This window comes from Centruroides vittatus, unplaced genomic scaffold (genome assembly GCF_030686945.1).
Source record: "Centruroides vittatus isolate TY-2023 unplaced genomic scaffold, ASM3068694v2 contig_18, whole genome shotgun sequence".
NCBI lineage: Eukaryota > Metazoa > Arthropoda > Arachnida > Scorpiones > Buthidae > Centruroides > Centruroides vittatus.
This window is the reverse complement of record NW_027121101.1, coordinates 3,585,473-3,600,218: the sequence shown is the minus strand read 5'-3', so window position 1 is coordinate 3,600,218 and position 14,746 is coordinate 3,585,473. Positions and strand designations below refer to the sequence as shown.

The following is a 14,746-nucleotide window of genomic DNA, read 5'->3' as shown; positions in this document are numbered from 1 at the left end:
CGGAAGGAAAGACAAAAGTAGAATCACACAGTGGTGTCAGAATTCAGAATTAACACACTAATTCAATTCAACTTTTTTATTCAACAATTTTCCTTAAAATATAATCATTAAGAGCAAGAATTTATTAGACTTATTTTGAATAATTTTCTTTAACTATTCACAATTCATTTTGCATTTAGTATTATTCATATTTTGTTTTCATTTTTTTTTAAGATAACAAACATTGAATAACATTTATCTTAAAGTTATTAAATTATTCATTGGCAGAATAAAAAAGTCTAATCAGATAAATATTTATATTAAATGAACTAAAATACATTGATTTTTCCAATGAAATTTTTCAAAATCGTTTATAATCTAGCTAACAAATTAATATCTTCTTTAGAATATATTATATATATACTGTGTATATATATTCTAAAATGCAAGTTTTTATATTTTATAACAAACCTGTTGATGAATATGACAAAGCCCTTCAATTATTTCTCTAAAAAGTCTCCAGATTCTTGATCTATCTTTATGAAGACCTTCATCAATAGCAGTTCTTAAAGTACTCTTCTCACAAAATTCCATCTATTAAATTGAAAAAATAAAAATTTCCTGTATTCAGTTCTCATTATAAATAATGATGTAATAATCTAAAAATGCCAATATTACTCCATTTCTAATTATTATTATTTATCATTATTATATAGTGGACTCCTGTTTTATGATATTAATTCATTCTAGAGACTCCATTATATTGTGAAAATATGAAATCTCTAAACTCCCCAATTTAATGCAAATCCAATAAGATATATTATGTTTTGATAATTCAAAATATTTCCAATGTAAAAATCATTATTTAAAAAAAAGGAAATAGCTTAAACCAAATGTTCCCTTAAGCTATTTTGTTTCTAAATAATGATTTTTAAATTGGAAATATTAATTTTATATAAAGTAAAAGAATAAATATCAAAAATACAATAAAAACCAAAGAAGCTGATGGAATCTTTCTTCATTTACATATTTTGACTTAAAAGAAAAGCATGTAAGTAAAAAAACTTCCATGAACTTCTTTGGTAATGATAAATGCAATTTATCCAAAATATTTATATTTGATCACTAATTTGCTTATCTTTCACTTATTGACTCGCTCATGCAATCTGGTTGGTGTCATTAAAAGTCATCAAAAAAATAATATTTATCATACATTATTATTATTACAGAGAATCCATCCTAAACCATTGTATTGTGCATGCTAAACTAATTAAAAGTATAGTGTTATTTTTTTTTTAATGAGAATATAGCAAGAGCCACTTATGCAATTCTTCAAGTCATCCAGGAGTTCTAAATGTTTACAATTGTGCATCGATTGTATTTTCTTCAAAACAATTTAAAAACTTTTAATCTATTAATGTCATACCTGTATATACATGAACTGAAACGTTATTTCAGTATTTTTTACCAGTTCAGAATCACTTTCATGCACAGATGAACAATGACCTTCCTAAAAAAATAATTTAAAATTAAATACTATTGCTTTTTAAAACAATTTTCAATTATTTAAAAAAATAATTACATCATTTGTAGATTTCTTCTCACTTTCTTCAAACAGAATACTTTCAGATGAATCTGAAGCAAAATGTCTTAAAAAGAAATTATTTATATAAGTGTTTTCCTTTTATATATACAAAGACTTAACACTAAAATTTTTAAGTTATTGTCATAATTAGATTTTAAGGAATCCCTGGAATTTTTCAAGGTTATTTAAGTATCCAATTAAAATCAATCTATAGCTATAAACAAGAAGTGAATTAACAAAATTATTATTAAATAAAAATTTTATTAAGATGTTAATAAGATTGATATTTTCTATGTTTTGCATTTAATATATTTTAATATTTTGCACTGTCAATTTATAAACAAAAAAACTATCTACATTTTTAATATATATATATTATATTGTGTTTGAAAATTGTTAAAAAAAATTTTTTTTTTATTTAAATTCCATTTTATTTATAATTCTACTTATTCTTGAAAAATATCTATAATAGTGAAAGTATTTGAACTATTCATTAAATATTCGTTTTAATAATATTAACTCCCATCTTGATAACATATTTTCACGTAGTAAGTATGGTTGCTATGTATACTGATTCTGTGTGTACCGTCCTTGTAATCCAAATAATGATTTTGGTAGATGATCATACAGCAATGGTTAGGAAAATTTTCGTTTATTCAATCAAATGCATTTCGGGTTGGTTTATCTCCCAACCCCTCTTCAGTGCTGTTAAATGTTGTAAAGAGGGGTTGGGAGATAAACCAACCCGAAATGCATTTGATTGAATAAACGAAAATTTTCCTAACCATTGCTGTATGATCGTCTACCAAAATCATTATTGGGATTACAAGGACGGTACACACAAAACATATTTTCAATTTAATATTTGGTACACATCTGCTGTGTCTACATTGCCAAATCAAGTAAAATTTAGTTAATTTTTCATAATTTAAAGTCAGGAGTTCTGTCACAATAAGACTAGCAAGAATCAATGAATTCTATCCTTATTTGCAAAAGTGTTTTTTTATATGGGTAAATGCATGATTGTGAAAGCAACTCAATGCTAGTTTTTCTTAAAAATTAATCATGTTTATTTACAACAAGTGAAACTTAAAGATTTGTTTTATCACTACTTTAATGTGATACCTTTGGTAAATATAAATACTTTTTCAAAAGAAAGAAAAAGCAAATCAGTTCTGAAGATCTAAGTGTATCAATAGTACATACAATATCTGATAATCTCAATGCAAATGGATTTATAGTTTTTCCGATCTTTATCTTTGAGACAACACATTAACTTAGGGTGAGAATAATAGTTGTCTTGTTTTATTATTAATATTCCAGCAAAGCCTTCAAACATTTTTTGTTGTTTTAGTAATAATGTCATTCTCCAGCATGGTTTTTTTCTGATTCAATAAGAACTCTAAGAATTTTCTCCAGCACTTGCTTTGCTGATTTGATGCAACTTTTTCAACTTCCTCAATACCTTCTAAATTCGCCTCTGTCATAAACCAGATTCTTAACAGTTTAATAAACATTTTCTCAGCATATGATGTTAGAATGTAAAATATTTGACATTAATGATCTCTAACAATTCCAAACGACAAATTTTATATCCAGTTTTTAAATTTTTACAAACACTTTAAGGCATGGGTCCTTAACTAGGTTTTTTGTTCCACTTTTACAAATACTTTAAGGACTGAGTTCAACTGTAGCAGGGCAAACTTTGAGTGAGGTAGAGCATTGGAAAGAACTGAGTCCCACCAGTTGTCAGTCTCAGCCATCTATGGAATAATAATTTATTTGGTCTGGTTATTTAATTGACTACACTATTATTTATGCATTTAAGAAGTTTGATCTGCATTATTAGGGTGATTTTCCCAGAAAAAAGAAATAATAAATTTAAAGTTTTGGTACATGCCAAAGAATAATAATAATCTTTCAGGTAGTTCTAAACAATAGGTAGCTTGGCCATCTGGGAAAAGTTCTGGTGTCAAGGACGATTGATGTCCATCAGACAGTTTGTGTTTCCCTTTTAAATTCAATAGAATACATAAAATTGAAAGCTTGGAAAAGTGGGTTTAGAAGTTAGGCACCAATATAGAAAAAAGGTCCCGACATATATAATTTCTTTATGAATGCTAAGAATGTGTGTTCATAACATTCCAGTATGACCACTCAGTCAGCATGTATATGCATTTCTGTGTCTTTTCTAGCAAAGAAAACAGAGGTTTGGTTTAGTATAGGGACTTGTTTATGTAATGTCTGTGGATGTCAATATTTGTCAATGGGAAGGAGGATGGACTGTCAGCAGCATCAAAAGGGCATAAGACGGGCTGTTAGTTGCAATGTTCTTCATGTGCATCTCAGTCTTCTCCTTGGAGGGTTGCCAGACACCCATAGATTTGATGCATGCAAGGAGATTTTATAGTTTTTACAATCTGTTCAACAATAAAGCTATAGATATTTCCTAATGCCTCCTGGCATTTAGGGTAAGTATTGATTTGGGGATGGCATTGTGCACAAATAATGCCATGGTACATTTGTACATTGATGAACAGGTGATTTCACTAAGTGATAGCAAATTGGACAGGCTAATAAAGTTGCAAGGGTGGGTTCATTAGATTGATTCATTTTGCTGGAGTTGAAAGAGTAAAAATAAGAGGCTATATGCACTATTTCTTTAATGAATATTTGATTTATTCAATTAATAGTATCTAATAAAAATTATTCATTAAGGTTAGTATATTATAGTTGTTAAGAACTTAAACTATTAAGATCATAAAAAGAGTACAAAGGGCTACTAAAACATGACTTCCTCTTAACAGTTTGGATGTTCTTGAGGTCTCAAGTGGACAGGAGTATCTGACTGATAATGTTTAATTCTATACTTTCTGAGCAACGAGATTCATCTATTTCTTTTGAAGTATTTTTTTGCTTATTGGCTGGTTCCTTCTTTCTGGCAGTAAGAAAATAGTGTAAAGGAAAGGAAAGGAAACTCTCAGAATAGCAATTACAGTTGCAACTATAATTCTAATTGATAGAGTAAGAGAATGGAAGATTGACATTTGGTTTGAAGCAACTGTTCTAGATCTAATTGCTTCAATGACCAGTCAGCTCTATCTATATCTAGATGATTTTAAACAAAGAAATAAATTTATTTCCTTGTCTAAATTGTCTTTGAAATAGAGTTAGCTCAGTTTTGTTTAAAATGTCTTCAATTGGAGGTACCACAAAATGGTGGACCATGTTAATTTGTATCATAGAACTTTAGAAATGAGAGGTTAAAATTATTGTTGGAACGTATCTTACATGTGCTGGGAAGACTGATGAGCCAGTATTATTTAGTTTAGTATTGTTGGCTAAAGTGATTTTTTTCTGACTTGAAAAGCACTTTGTTGCCAAGGTTAGGGGTTGTATTGAATAAATCCAAGTTCCCTGATCATCGATTCTCCTAAAGATAGTTAGGTGGGTGGTCGTCGAGATAATTACCTTATCCTTGCTCGCATAGGAAAGTTTATAATTTTGTATACCTCAAAATAACCACTAGGGGGTGATTAATGGCATCTCCTTAACAAAAACCCTTTGGATTTTTCCCAGGGTTACAACCATGATAGTAATCCATTTGTAATATTTAAATGAAGTATCAGTTCAAATGGGTTATATCAGTGAATACCTTTCAGGAAGGTGGATTGTACTTCCCTAAGCATTTTTAGCAAAGCCACTTGTGGAAAAAATATGCACTTAATTTACCCTGTTCTAATAAGTCAACATCACTTCAAATTTCAATGAGTTGAGATCCAAACTCTCACCGATAATTCCACCAGTCTCACTGCTGATTCTAAAGCTAAATTGTATTGATACTTATGTAGTGTTTCTTTGAGTGATGTTTGTTTTTGAATTAGGAAATGAATTTGATGATTTTTCAGATGCATTTTTAATGATATCTTCAGACACATTATGATCAGAGCAAATGTATATTATTTTCATTTGTGTTAATGGATATATTTCAGCATTAAAATTTTGTGTATCGTCAGTGATGACTATCAAAAATGAAGTTTTACTGCCTTTCCATCAATATCTATTAGTCCCCATTTCTCTCTAACTGGATCATTACTTTGGCAAAATGCATTTAACAGGTAACTTAGTTGTATGATATAAGTGAGAATAAATAATCCTTTTCTTGTTATAAAGTGTTGTTTGAATATGTGAATCACCCTTAAAGCCTGAACAGAAGAGGGTTTTTTCCTCACTTTTTATAAATTTTTTAAATTGAAATTTTCCAGCCCCATTGGATTTTTTAAAATTTTATTATAAGTTTTTAGATAAAATCTCATAACAGATAGAGTGACACACACAACTGTGGTGGCCAGGATGGCCTAATTGACACCAGTTCTGAAGTTTCTACAGCCATTAGATCCTTCTTATCACCAAATTTAAGTGATTACATTCAGAAGTTTCTGACCAAGTAGGTTACTCTATTTGAGTTTTTGAGTGTTTTTGTGGATGGCAATGATGAATCTTGTATATGAGACTAGGGGTAAGAGGATGGAGTTTGAAATGATAAGATTCAGTTGGAAGGAGTCACTCAATGCACTTAACTACACTTAAATATTTATTAAACTGCATGAAAGTTCATACAATACATTACACATCTAAGCAAGATATAGTATTCACACAGTTATGTGAATTACCATGGAGAGAGAGAGTTTACAAATTTCAGTACCTTACAAACCTGAGCTAAAAATCCCATATCCTGGAGTACAGGAAATCAGTTGGAAACAGTTCTTATTTGTGCAAAGCTTTCAGATGTTGGAGAGAAGCACACAAGCAGAATAGCAATAAGAAATCCAAAGGAGGCACACAAATGAATTGCATAGTAGTAACGGCACACAGGCACAGATCTTAACAGCCTGAAGAATGGGCAACAACTGACTAAAATCAGCTGTTCTTCATTGTATTCAAAGGTGCAAATTTCCCAGAGGTGACTAAAAGTTGAGGACTATCAACTCTGAGAAAGCATAAGTTGACACACTCTAGGGTCAGGAAGTTAACATACCTGCTTCTAGTGAGATCATCATTGGGTTGTTTTCCTTTATCTTGTTTGATTCTCACACAACTTTAGCTTTTTTGCCAAGAAAGTTATGCAACTTGTTGCTGGATTTTTAACTTAGATCTGATACAATAATGATTAAACTTTTATTAAAATATAATTTCTTAGGATTTCATGATATATAGTATAATATAATTTCCTTGGTTGGAAACACAAAAGATTCCAAATAAAAGAAACTTCCAGAATGTTTGCTTGAAGATTGACATTTTCCAACTGAAGTATCATAATTTTGTGTAGATAATCTGCAACAGCATATAGTCCACATTGATATATATGAAACAAAATTGATAAAATTAAAATAAAACTTTTGCATAACCCATCCCACTATATATTCTGAACTTCTGAATAATTTCTGGTATGTAGTTTAAATAGTATCATCTCATTCATTCTGTTTTTTGACAAAACTTGTTTTGACTTATTGTGGCTCTGTCAAATATTTGAAACAGACATTCTGATGGTATCAACTCAAACATCGTGGCATGCTACAATGCAGTCGATGTGGTTTTTGATATAAATGATTGGCTTTTTTTTAAACAGAGGGCATTTACAAGAAAGCCACATCATGCATAAAATTATACAACATACCACATGCTTTTAGCATATACAAATTAATTACATTGACATAATCAAATGAAAACCATACTACAAACACACACAATAACATAAGAAGAAATACACACAAAATATGCTATGAACAAGCCATAGGCACAGACAAAATGATACATTACAACAGACCAGACATCATATTCATTAGAAAAAATATATATATATAAAGCCAGCCAACCGAAACGTTGGTTAACCAAAAGCTTTCCAGTTGGACTGTGTCATGCTGAATCGAACGTTTTTGATACTAGATTAACTTCTAAAGTATAATTTTTTTGTTTTTATATTTTTCAATATATTTATTTTGTTTGTACAAAATAAAGAAATAATTTTTAATGATACAATAGCTTCAATTATTATAAAAGTTTTCGTTAGGCTTAAAATTGATAAAAATTCAACACAAAGCAACACGCAACGGAGAAAAATGTCAATATCGGATAGGTTAATATATTTTTTTGTACGTAATTGGTTATCTGAACAACCCCAGTCCCCAATTGATTCAGATAAACAATGCTCTACTGTGTATATATATATATAATATATATATATATATACACATACATATTGTAGACCCCCATAACATGGTAGATACGTTCTGTGTTATATGAATTCAGTGTTGTATAAGTCACTTAGATTTTACAAATACATGAGCTGTTCACAGCCCGAAACTTGTGGAGTTTAGGGGATACAGCTGTTTGAAAGACTTTCTGCCATAAAATTAATCAATTCTAGACTAATTTGACTCGAACATTTCCAAAACAAGTATATTTTTTTGGGAATAATCCATATAAACTATGCTATAAACAAAAACTTGTAGGAATACTTACAGAGTGCACACCATTCGAAGACGCCATTGCTTAAGCTTGTTTTTGTTGCAGAGCGGCTCATCAAATGGCGGATGCGTTTCCTGATAAGTCATTCTTTCTGTGCAAAGTTCGCTGAACTTTGGACACATCATTAATAGAAATATAATTTTTATGGCGTTGAATAATAAATGTTTTTTAGTAGGTCCGCTGCTCATTTAAACTCAATGGTTTGTGCAATGTCCACTATTGGTCCAGATTTGACCAATCCTGTCAAGACACAAGTCAGCCATGACAATCTGTCTCATTCTTTTACAGTGTTATACGAGCCTCTTTTAGCATGTCATGATTGCAATTTTTCCACCGTGTTATATGAATCCATCTTATACGAACCTGTGTTATGGGGGGGTCCTACTGTGTATGTATGTGTATGTATATATGTATATATATATATATATATAGACAGTGGTGATATTCGAAATATTTAACAAGGGGTTCGCTAGCAGAAAATTTTTCCCTGACAATCACCGACAAACGAAATGGAAGTTTTGGCTAGAAATAAATACAATACATTTTCTTGCAACCATATATCTAACAATCAGTGGCATATTTAAAATGTAACGAGCCATGGGAGAAGGCCAGGTAACAATAGTATTTTTGAGCTGTCGACTTTTTTTTTTTTTTCAAGGCAGAGCAATTCTTTACCGCAATATGGCGCTTCTAGAAATAGGCACATGTATGTCATCATCTCTCGAGATACATTATACTTTTTCTTTCGCTGTCCATAGCCCAACACGTGTTCCACAGCCATCTTGTATTGTCTCGCGCGCGCGTGGCATTCTGGGATCTCTCTTATGACTGGATCTACTTTCAAGAACACTCTTGAATCGATCGCGATTAAACCTCGATTGAAACGGTTGAGAGAGATCGCACCAAGACATACTCCCTGACCATGCTCACAATCTAGATTGAAATGCTTGGTGCAAACGGGGTATAAGGCCCTAGTTTAGTAGTATTACAGAGTATAATACGCATATTTTAATATATTTAAAAAAAAAAAAAAAAAAACAAACCCACTGAGAAATGTTCCGTGTGTTTAACAAGGTTTGGGAAACTGAAAATTTTAACAACGGGTTCGGCCGAACCTGTGCGAACCCGCCGAATATCACCACTGTGTATATATATATATATATATATATATACAAAATGCAGAGCCATACAGAGCAGATATATATATCTGCTCTGTATGGCTCTGCATTTTGTATATTGTAGTGTTTAATGTATATATATATATACATTACACACAGCTGTGCCAAACACTACAATATACAAAATGCAGAGCCATACAAAGAAGTTTGGCACCTGGGGTAAACCTCAGGCCTAGCATCCGATTCAACATTAATTACAAAAAAATTCTATGGGTTTTTAATTCTATGGACTCATTTTGAAGCCCTGAAGGTTGATGCCCAGGGCATATACCCCCTCACCCCTTAGTTATGCCTCTGACAAAAGGTACCAAAAAAAAAAAAAATTTAGTAAATATTCAGAATCTGCCCACAAAATAAAGTTAATGTAGAGAACAGTTAAATTACTTATGCCTTCAGGCCTCTCTTATACACCATGTACACTATATAAAGTCTAGAAACATTAAAAATTAACAACAGCATATACATCATATTACAAACAAGAAGTAACTGTACTAAACATGATATTATTTAATAATTTTCTATATAACAATAACAGCACAAACAAAATAACACCTGTTTTGGTAACTGCTTTGATTTGATCTGGCATAGCTACTAGGCACTAGTATTAACTGAGGAAGATACAATACAATGCATCAACATAAAAATATTTATTTAAAGCATTTATTAATTAAAATAATATATTTGAAGTTTACACTATTTACAAAAAATAATATTTTTGAGTCTATTATTTTTTGTATTTACAAAAAATATGATATTTACATAAAATATGATTTGATACGAATTATATGATATTTATATGCAATATCGGGATATTTTTTTCATATATTCGAAGTTTATACTATTTAGTATAAACTTCAAATATATGAAAAAAATATCCCGAGTCAACATGAAAATTGTAAAATAATTAAGTTTAATATAATTCTAAAACATTTATACATACAAAAATGATATTCCAAAGACATCATCATCATCATCAGATAAATCCTGGTCTTCTTGAATAAGAGAATCATGCTTATATGATCTACTCCATTCAACTGAACTTTCAGGCTGGCAATAAAATTTTTTATATAATAAATTATGATCACAAACTTTCATTTGTAAGAATTATATATATTTATTGTATTGAATTATATTGTAAGAATACATTTAAATATATTTAAGCAATATATTAAATATTTTTTCAATTATTAAAATCAAATACTGTAAATATATGAATACTTGCTTTTGGTTAGTAAAAAATGAACAATACTTGAAGATATTTAAATGGAATTAAAGATATTATATACAATTGAATCTATCTATCTCTCTCAAATCTAATAGGAATGATGAAAAAATATTGTAGACAGGTTGATATATAAAGGTTCCTATACAGCAGCATTTCTCAACCTGGTGGTCACAGCGATATTAGAGAGAGAGGGGGGGGGGTCGCAAAACAATAATAAAATCATTTTTTGAGAAAAAATCATTTATTATAAACTTATAAACATTTTACTTATAATAAGTACACATGTAAAGAAAAGAAATTAATGTAAGGTGACCAGACGTCCCAAATTTGGGTTGTTAGTCCCGCATTGAACACCGTCCCGGAAAGTGTCCCGCATTTGGTCATGTAACATTTTCAACATGTTTGCAAGTTGTCAAGAGCACAAAGTTGTCATTTTCTTTTACTACTAGTAGCCCTGGATGCCCCTAGTGGGCGCTCTAGCAACAACGGTGTCATTCCGTGGTATAAACAATAAACTTATATGAATAAATCAAAAATAAATTCCTACTGGCATAATATACTGAATTTACTATTAATTTAAATAATATCTAGGGGCACCCCTAGTGGCCATTCTAGGCATACCATGACAGATATACAAACAGCGCCATCAATTTTTTTTCTACAGAGAGTTATTTTTAAGTTTATTTATGCATTTATGTATTTATATATTTTTCTACTAAATTATTTATTAATGAATTAGTTTTTATTATTATATATATGTATGTTGGAGGTTTACTCCATTTTTTGCTCCCACAACACGGAAGCGTCCCGCATTTCAACCTAACATATCTGGTCACTTTAAATTAATGTGATGGTTGCATTTGTTTTTCATTTAAAATTTTCTCCATACGTGGATCTAAGTCAGAAACACACAAAAGCAAATTGTTTTCAAGTGATAAAAGACAATTCCTGTATTTATTTTTAGCGCAACCATAGACAAAAAACCCTTTTCACAGAGATAAGAAGTAGTGAAAGGGATTAATATTTTCAATGCTTCTGTGACAATTTTTTTATATTGTCGATATTTTCTTAATGTATAAAATTAGTACAATGTGATTATATAAATATTTTAAAAAATTTACATTTATAATTACAGTCAAAATTCAATTAGTAATAGTAAGGCTTACTGTTATTATTCCTTGGGGGAGGGGGGTTGTGAAATATTAATTTTAATTATATTTACTATTTGCGGAGCTAAAAAGGTTGAGAATCGCTGCTATACAGTAAACAGTAAACAGTAATAGGTTTGTTAGATAGAGTTAAATAACCTAAATAAATAGGATTTAACAAACTATCTAATTTATAGTTGTGCGCTAAAAGTATTGTTTATTATTAGCAATAGGTTTGATTGGAGTTATAGTATTTTATCAATACAACAGCAAGTACAGTACATGCCTGTATTAAGGTATAAGGTATGTCAAAAATGTTTTATTTAACAGAAACAGTTTGTCAATAGTTTGATGCCTGACTTTCTTCAATCAATAATATGCAAGCCAAACTCAGCCAATAAGAGAAAAACAGCATTAATTGTAATTATGTACTGTATTGCAAGAGATATTTCTCAACTGCAATTTTTGCCATCAAAATGTCTTTGCTGGTCATTGAATTTGCAATTGATGTTTCAGTTCACAATTTGTGAAGAAGTTTTTGGAAAATATTATTTGAGATAAACATGGAAAATATATTTGAAATTTCGCTGAAAATGCAGAGGGAAAAATAATATTGAGATAGAGGTTTTCAAGATAAACATGTTTGAGATATAGGTTCAACTGTATTAAAAAAAAAATTGTGTTTCATTGAAATATATAAAATTTAAGTTTTAATATTTTTAATACAGAATGTACTGTAATAAAAATTTAAAGTTTATGATAATTTATTAGTATCATTTCTAAAGAAAGTTCTATAACACGAGACAATTGTGTTAACTATAATTATTTAACATTTTTACCTAATCAGCTGTTTTATTTCAATAAAAAATTTGTATCTGCTTATCCTAAACAATATAATAATAAAAATTTAAAATTCATATATATATATGAATATTTTTAATGGATCTTTTAATTGGAATAAAACTGAAATCAAATTATGTATGTTATCAATCACAAACTAGAAATAGCATTAATATAATAGCATAAAATAACATTATATTTATTGCAATCATGCAATGTTCATCTCTGCATCTTTAGAATCAATAGTGTGTACCTATTTTATCAGGTATTAACAATCTTAGTATATGTTCTAGAGAACAAGATATATTGGGTCTATACATAAGTTTGTAAGGTTTTTTACAAATTAAAACACTCAAAATATGTTTCAACAATATCATTTATTCAAAATAGTTTATTATTTTCAACAACTTTCTGCCAACACTCTGGCAGCAAATAGATACCATAATGGTTGAAGGTTTTGCTGGCTTAGAGCTGAAGAAGTCAGTAACCCATTTTTGCACATCTGTGAGATTTGTGAAGTGCTCACCTGACAAACCATGCTGCATTGACTGGAACAGATGATAGTCAGAAGAGGCAATGTCTGGTGAGTATGCTGAATGTGGTAACACTTCCCAGCTCAGTTCCAGAAGGGTTTGCTTTGTTGTTGCTGCAGCAGCATGAGGCATGCATTGTCATGCTGGAGAATGAGTTGCCATTGGTTTGATGCATATATTGGCCACTTCTCCTGCAAAGTTTTGCAGGCCTAATTTTGCAAGCTGCACACTGTAGTGGTCAGCAGTAACCATCTGACTTGGCTGCAGCAACTTGTGATAGACTATATCTTTTTGGACCCACCAAACACATAGAAGCACCTTTTTGCCATGGATGTTGAACTTTACTGTTGATGAGGTTGCTTGTCCTGGGTCTATCCAATGTTTTCTCCTTTTTGGGTTGTACAGAATTTACTTTTCATTACCAGTGACAATTTGCCACAGAAAACTCTTCCTTTTTTGTCTTGCCAACAATAAAAAGCAAATGTTGACATGGTTTGTCATGGCAGATTCTGACAACTGGTATGGCATCCATTTTCTGTACTTTTAAATCTTACCCATCACACTGAGCTCCTGGCTAACAGTTGATTGGTTCACACCAAGTAGGGATCACAACTGAGTTTATTAATCAGGGCTTACAGGTTTCCAACAGCAGTTTCCTTGGGGCAACCTGAACTTGATTGATCATCAACATTGAAATCCTCACTATGGAAGCATCTGTATCATCTGTATCACTTTTCACACATGCTTACTGACACAACTTCCTCACCATAGGTGTCATACAAAATTCTTTTAGCCTCAGCTGCTGTTTTTCTTTTGTTTAAAAAAAAAAAAAAGAAGAAACACCCAGTGACAAAGGTGGAATTTGTTGATATTCATCTCAAAATAAGGACAAAACAGCTGAATAACTAAAACTCAAAAAATTTTCCCATCCATGCCAAGCAGAACTAGATGAGTGACACACAAGCAAAAGGCAGAGCACATGCACAAATTTTAAGGTTATCAATGCACTAACTTGACTGTACAAACTTATGCATAGATCCAATATATTGAAAAAGCATCTGTTGTTTGATGTTGAAAAGAACCTAATGAGGGGAGAAAAAAATCACTAAAATTAAGGTTGTTTAAATATATTTTTTGTATTTAAAACTGAACAAAAAATAAAAGAATTGTTTAATTTTTTACTATTTGAAGACAGTATCCACAATCTTATACTTAAAATGAATGAAATTTGCCTAAGTCATTCATTTTTATACATAAAATACTAATCAAATATATCATCAACACATTTGAATTGAAAGTTATTGAACATTAAATGTGGATATTGATTGGATTACAGTATTTTTGGAAATTATTGCATAATTTTGATAAATATTCATAGAAAATTATTTTTTTTTATCATTTATTAAATTAGAAACTCAAAAATCAGGCATTCAAAAATAATTTTTAGTTAACTTAATTTATAAAAATAAAAAAATTTCACACAAAGTAATTTATACCAAAGGAGGAACTAAATCTTCAATTTTATTGATTTTACTATTTAATAATTTATCAATACTAGGAGTAGATTCATATTTAGTAGTATCTGAAGAGCTTTCTTCTATACTATTTGTTAAAGTCTCTGTTGTAGTTTCAATCCATGAATGATAATACCTGTATTAAAAATGATTATTTTTCTACGACCGTTATACTTAATACAAATTTTTATATTAATTATAATTATATAAATATTT

The 14,746-nt window shown here is 30.0% G+C and overlaps 1 protein-coding gene across 2 annotated transcripts in view; it reads right to left on the bottom strand.

Moving 5' to 3' along the window:
* Gcn2 (eukaryotic translation initiation factor 2 alpha kinase Gcn2) overlaps positions 1-14,746 on the bottom strand; it is a 58,783-nt gene that overhangs the window by 24,564 nt on the left and 19,473 nt on the right. For both annotated transcript variants that reach the window (XM_067263799.1, XM_067263800.1), the window contains exons 10-14: positions 14,513-14,666; positions 10,211-10,317; positions 1,562-1,628; positions 1,406-1,489; positions 451-573 (exon numbers count right to left, since the gene is read on the bottom strand). In XM_067263799.1, the coding sequence (XP_067119900.1) occupies positions 451-573; positions 1,406-1,489; positions 1,562-1,628; positions 10,211-10,317; positions 14,513-14,666 (535 nt within the window). The remainder of the gene's footprint in view (positions 1-450; positions 574-1,405; positions 1,490-1,561; positions 1,629-10,210; positions 10,318-14,512; positions 14,667-14,746) is intronic.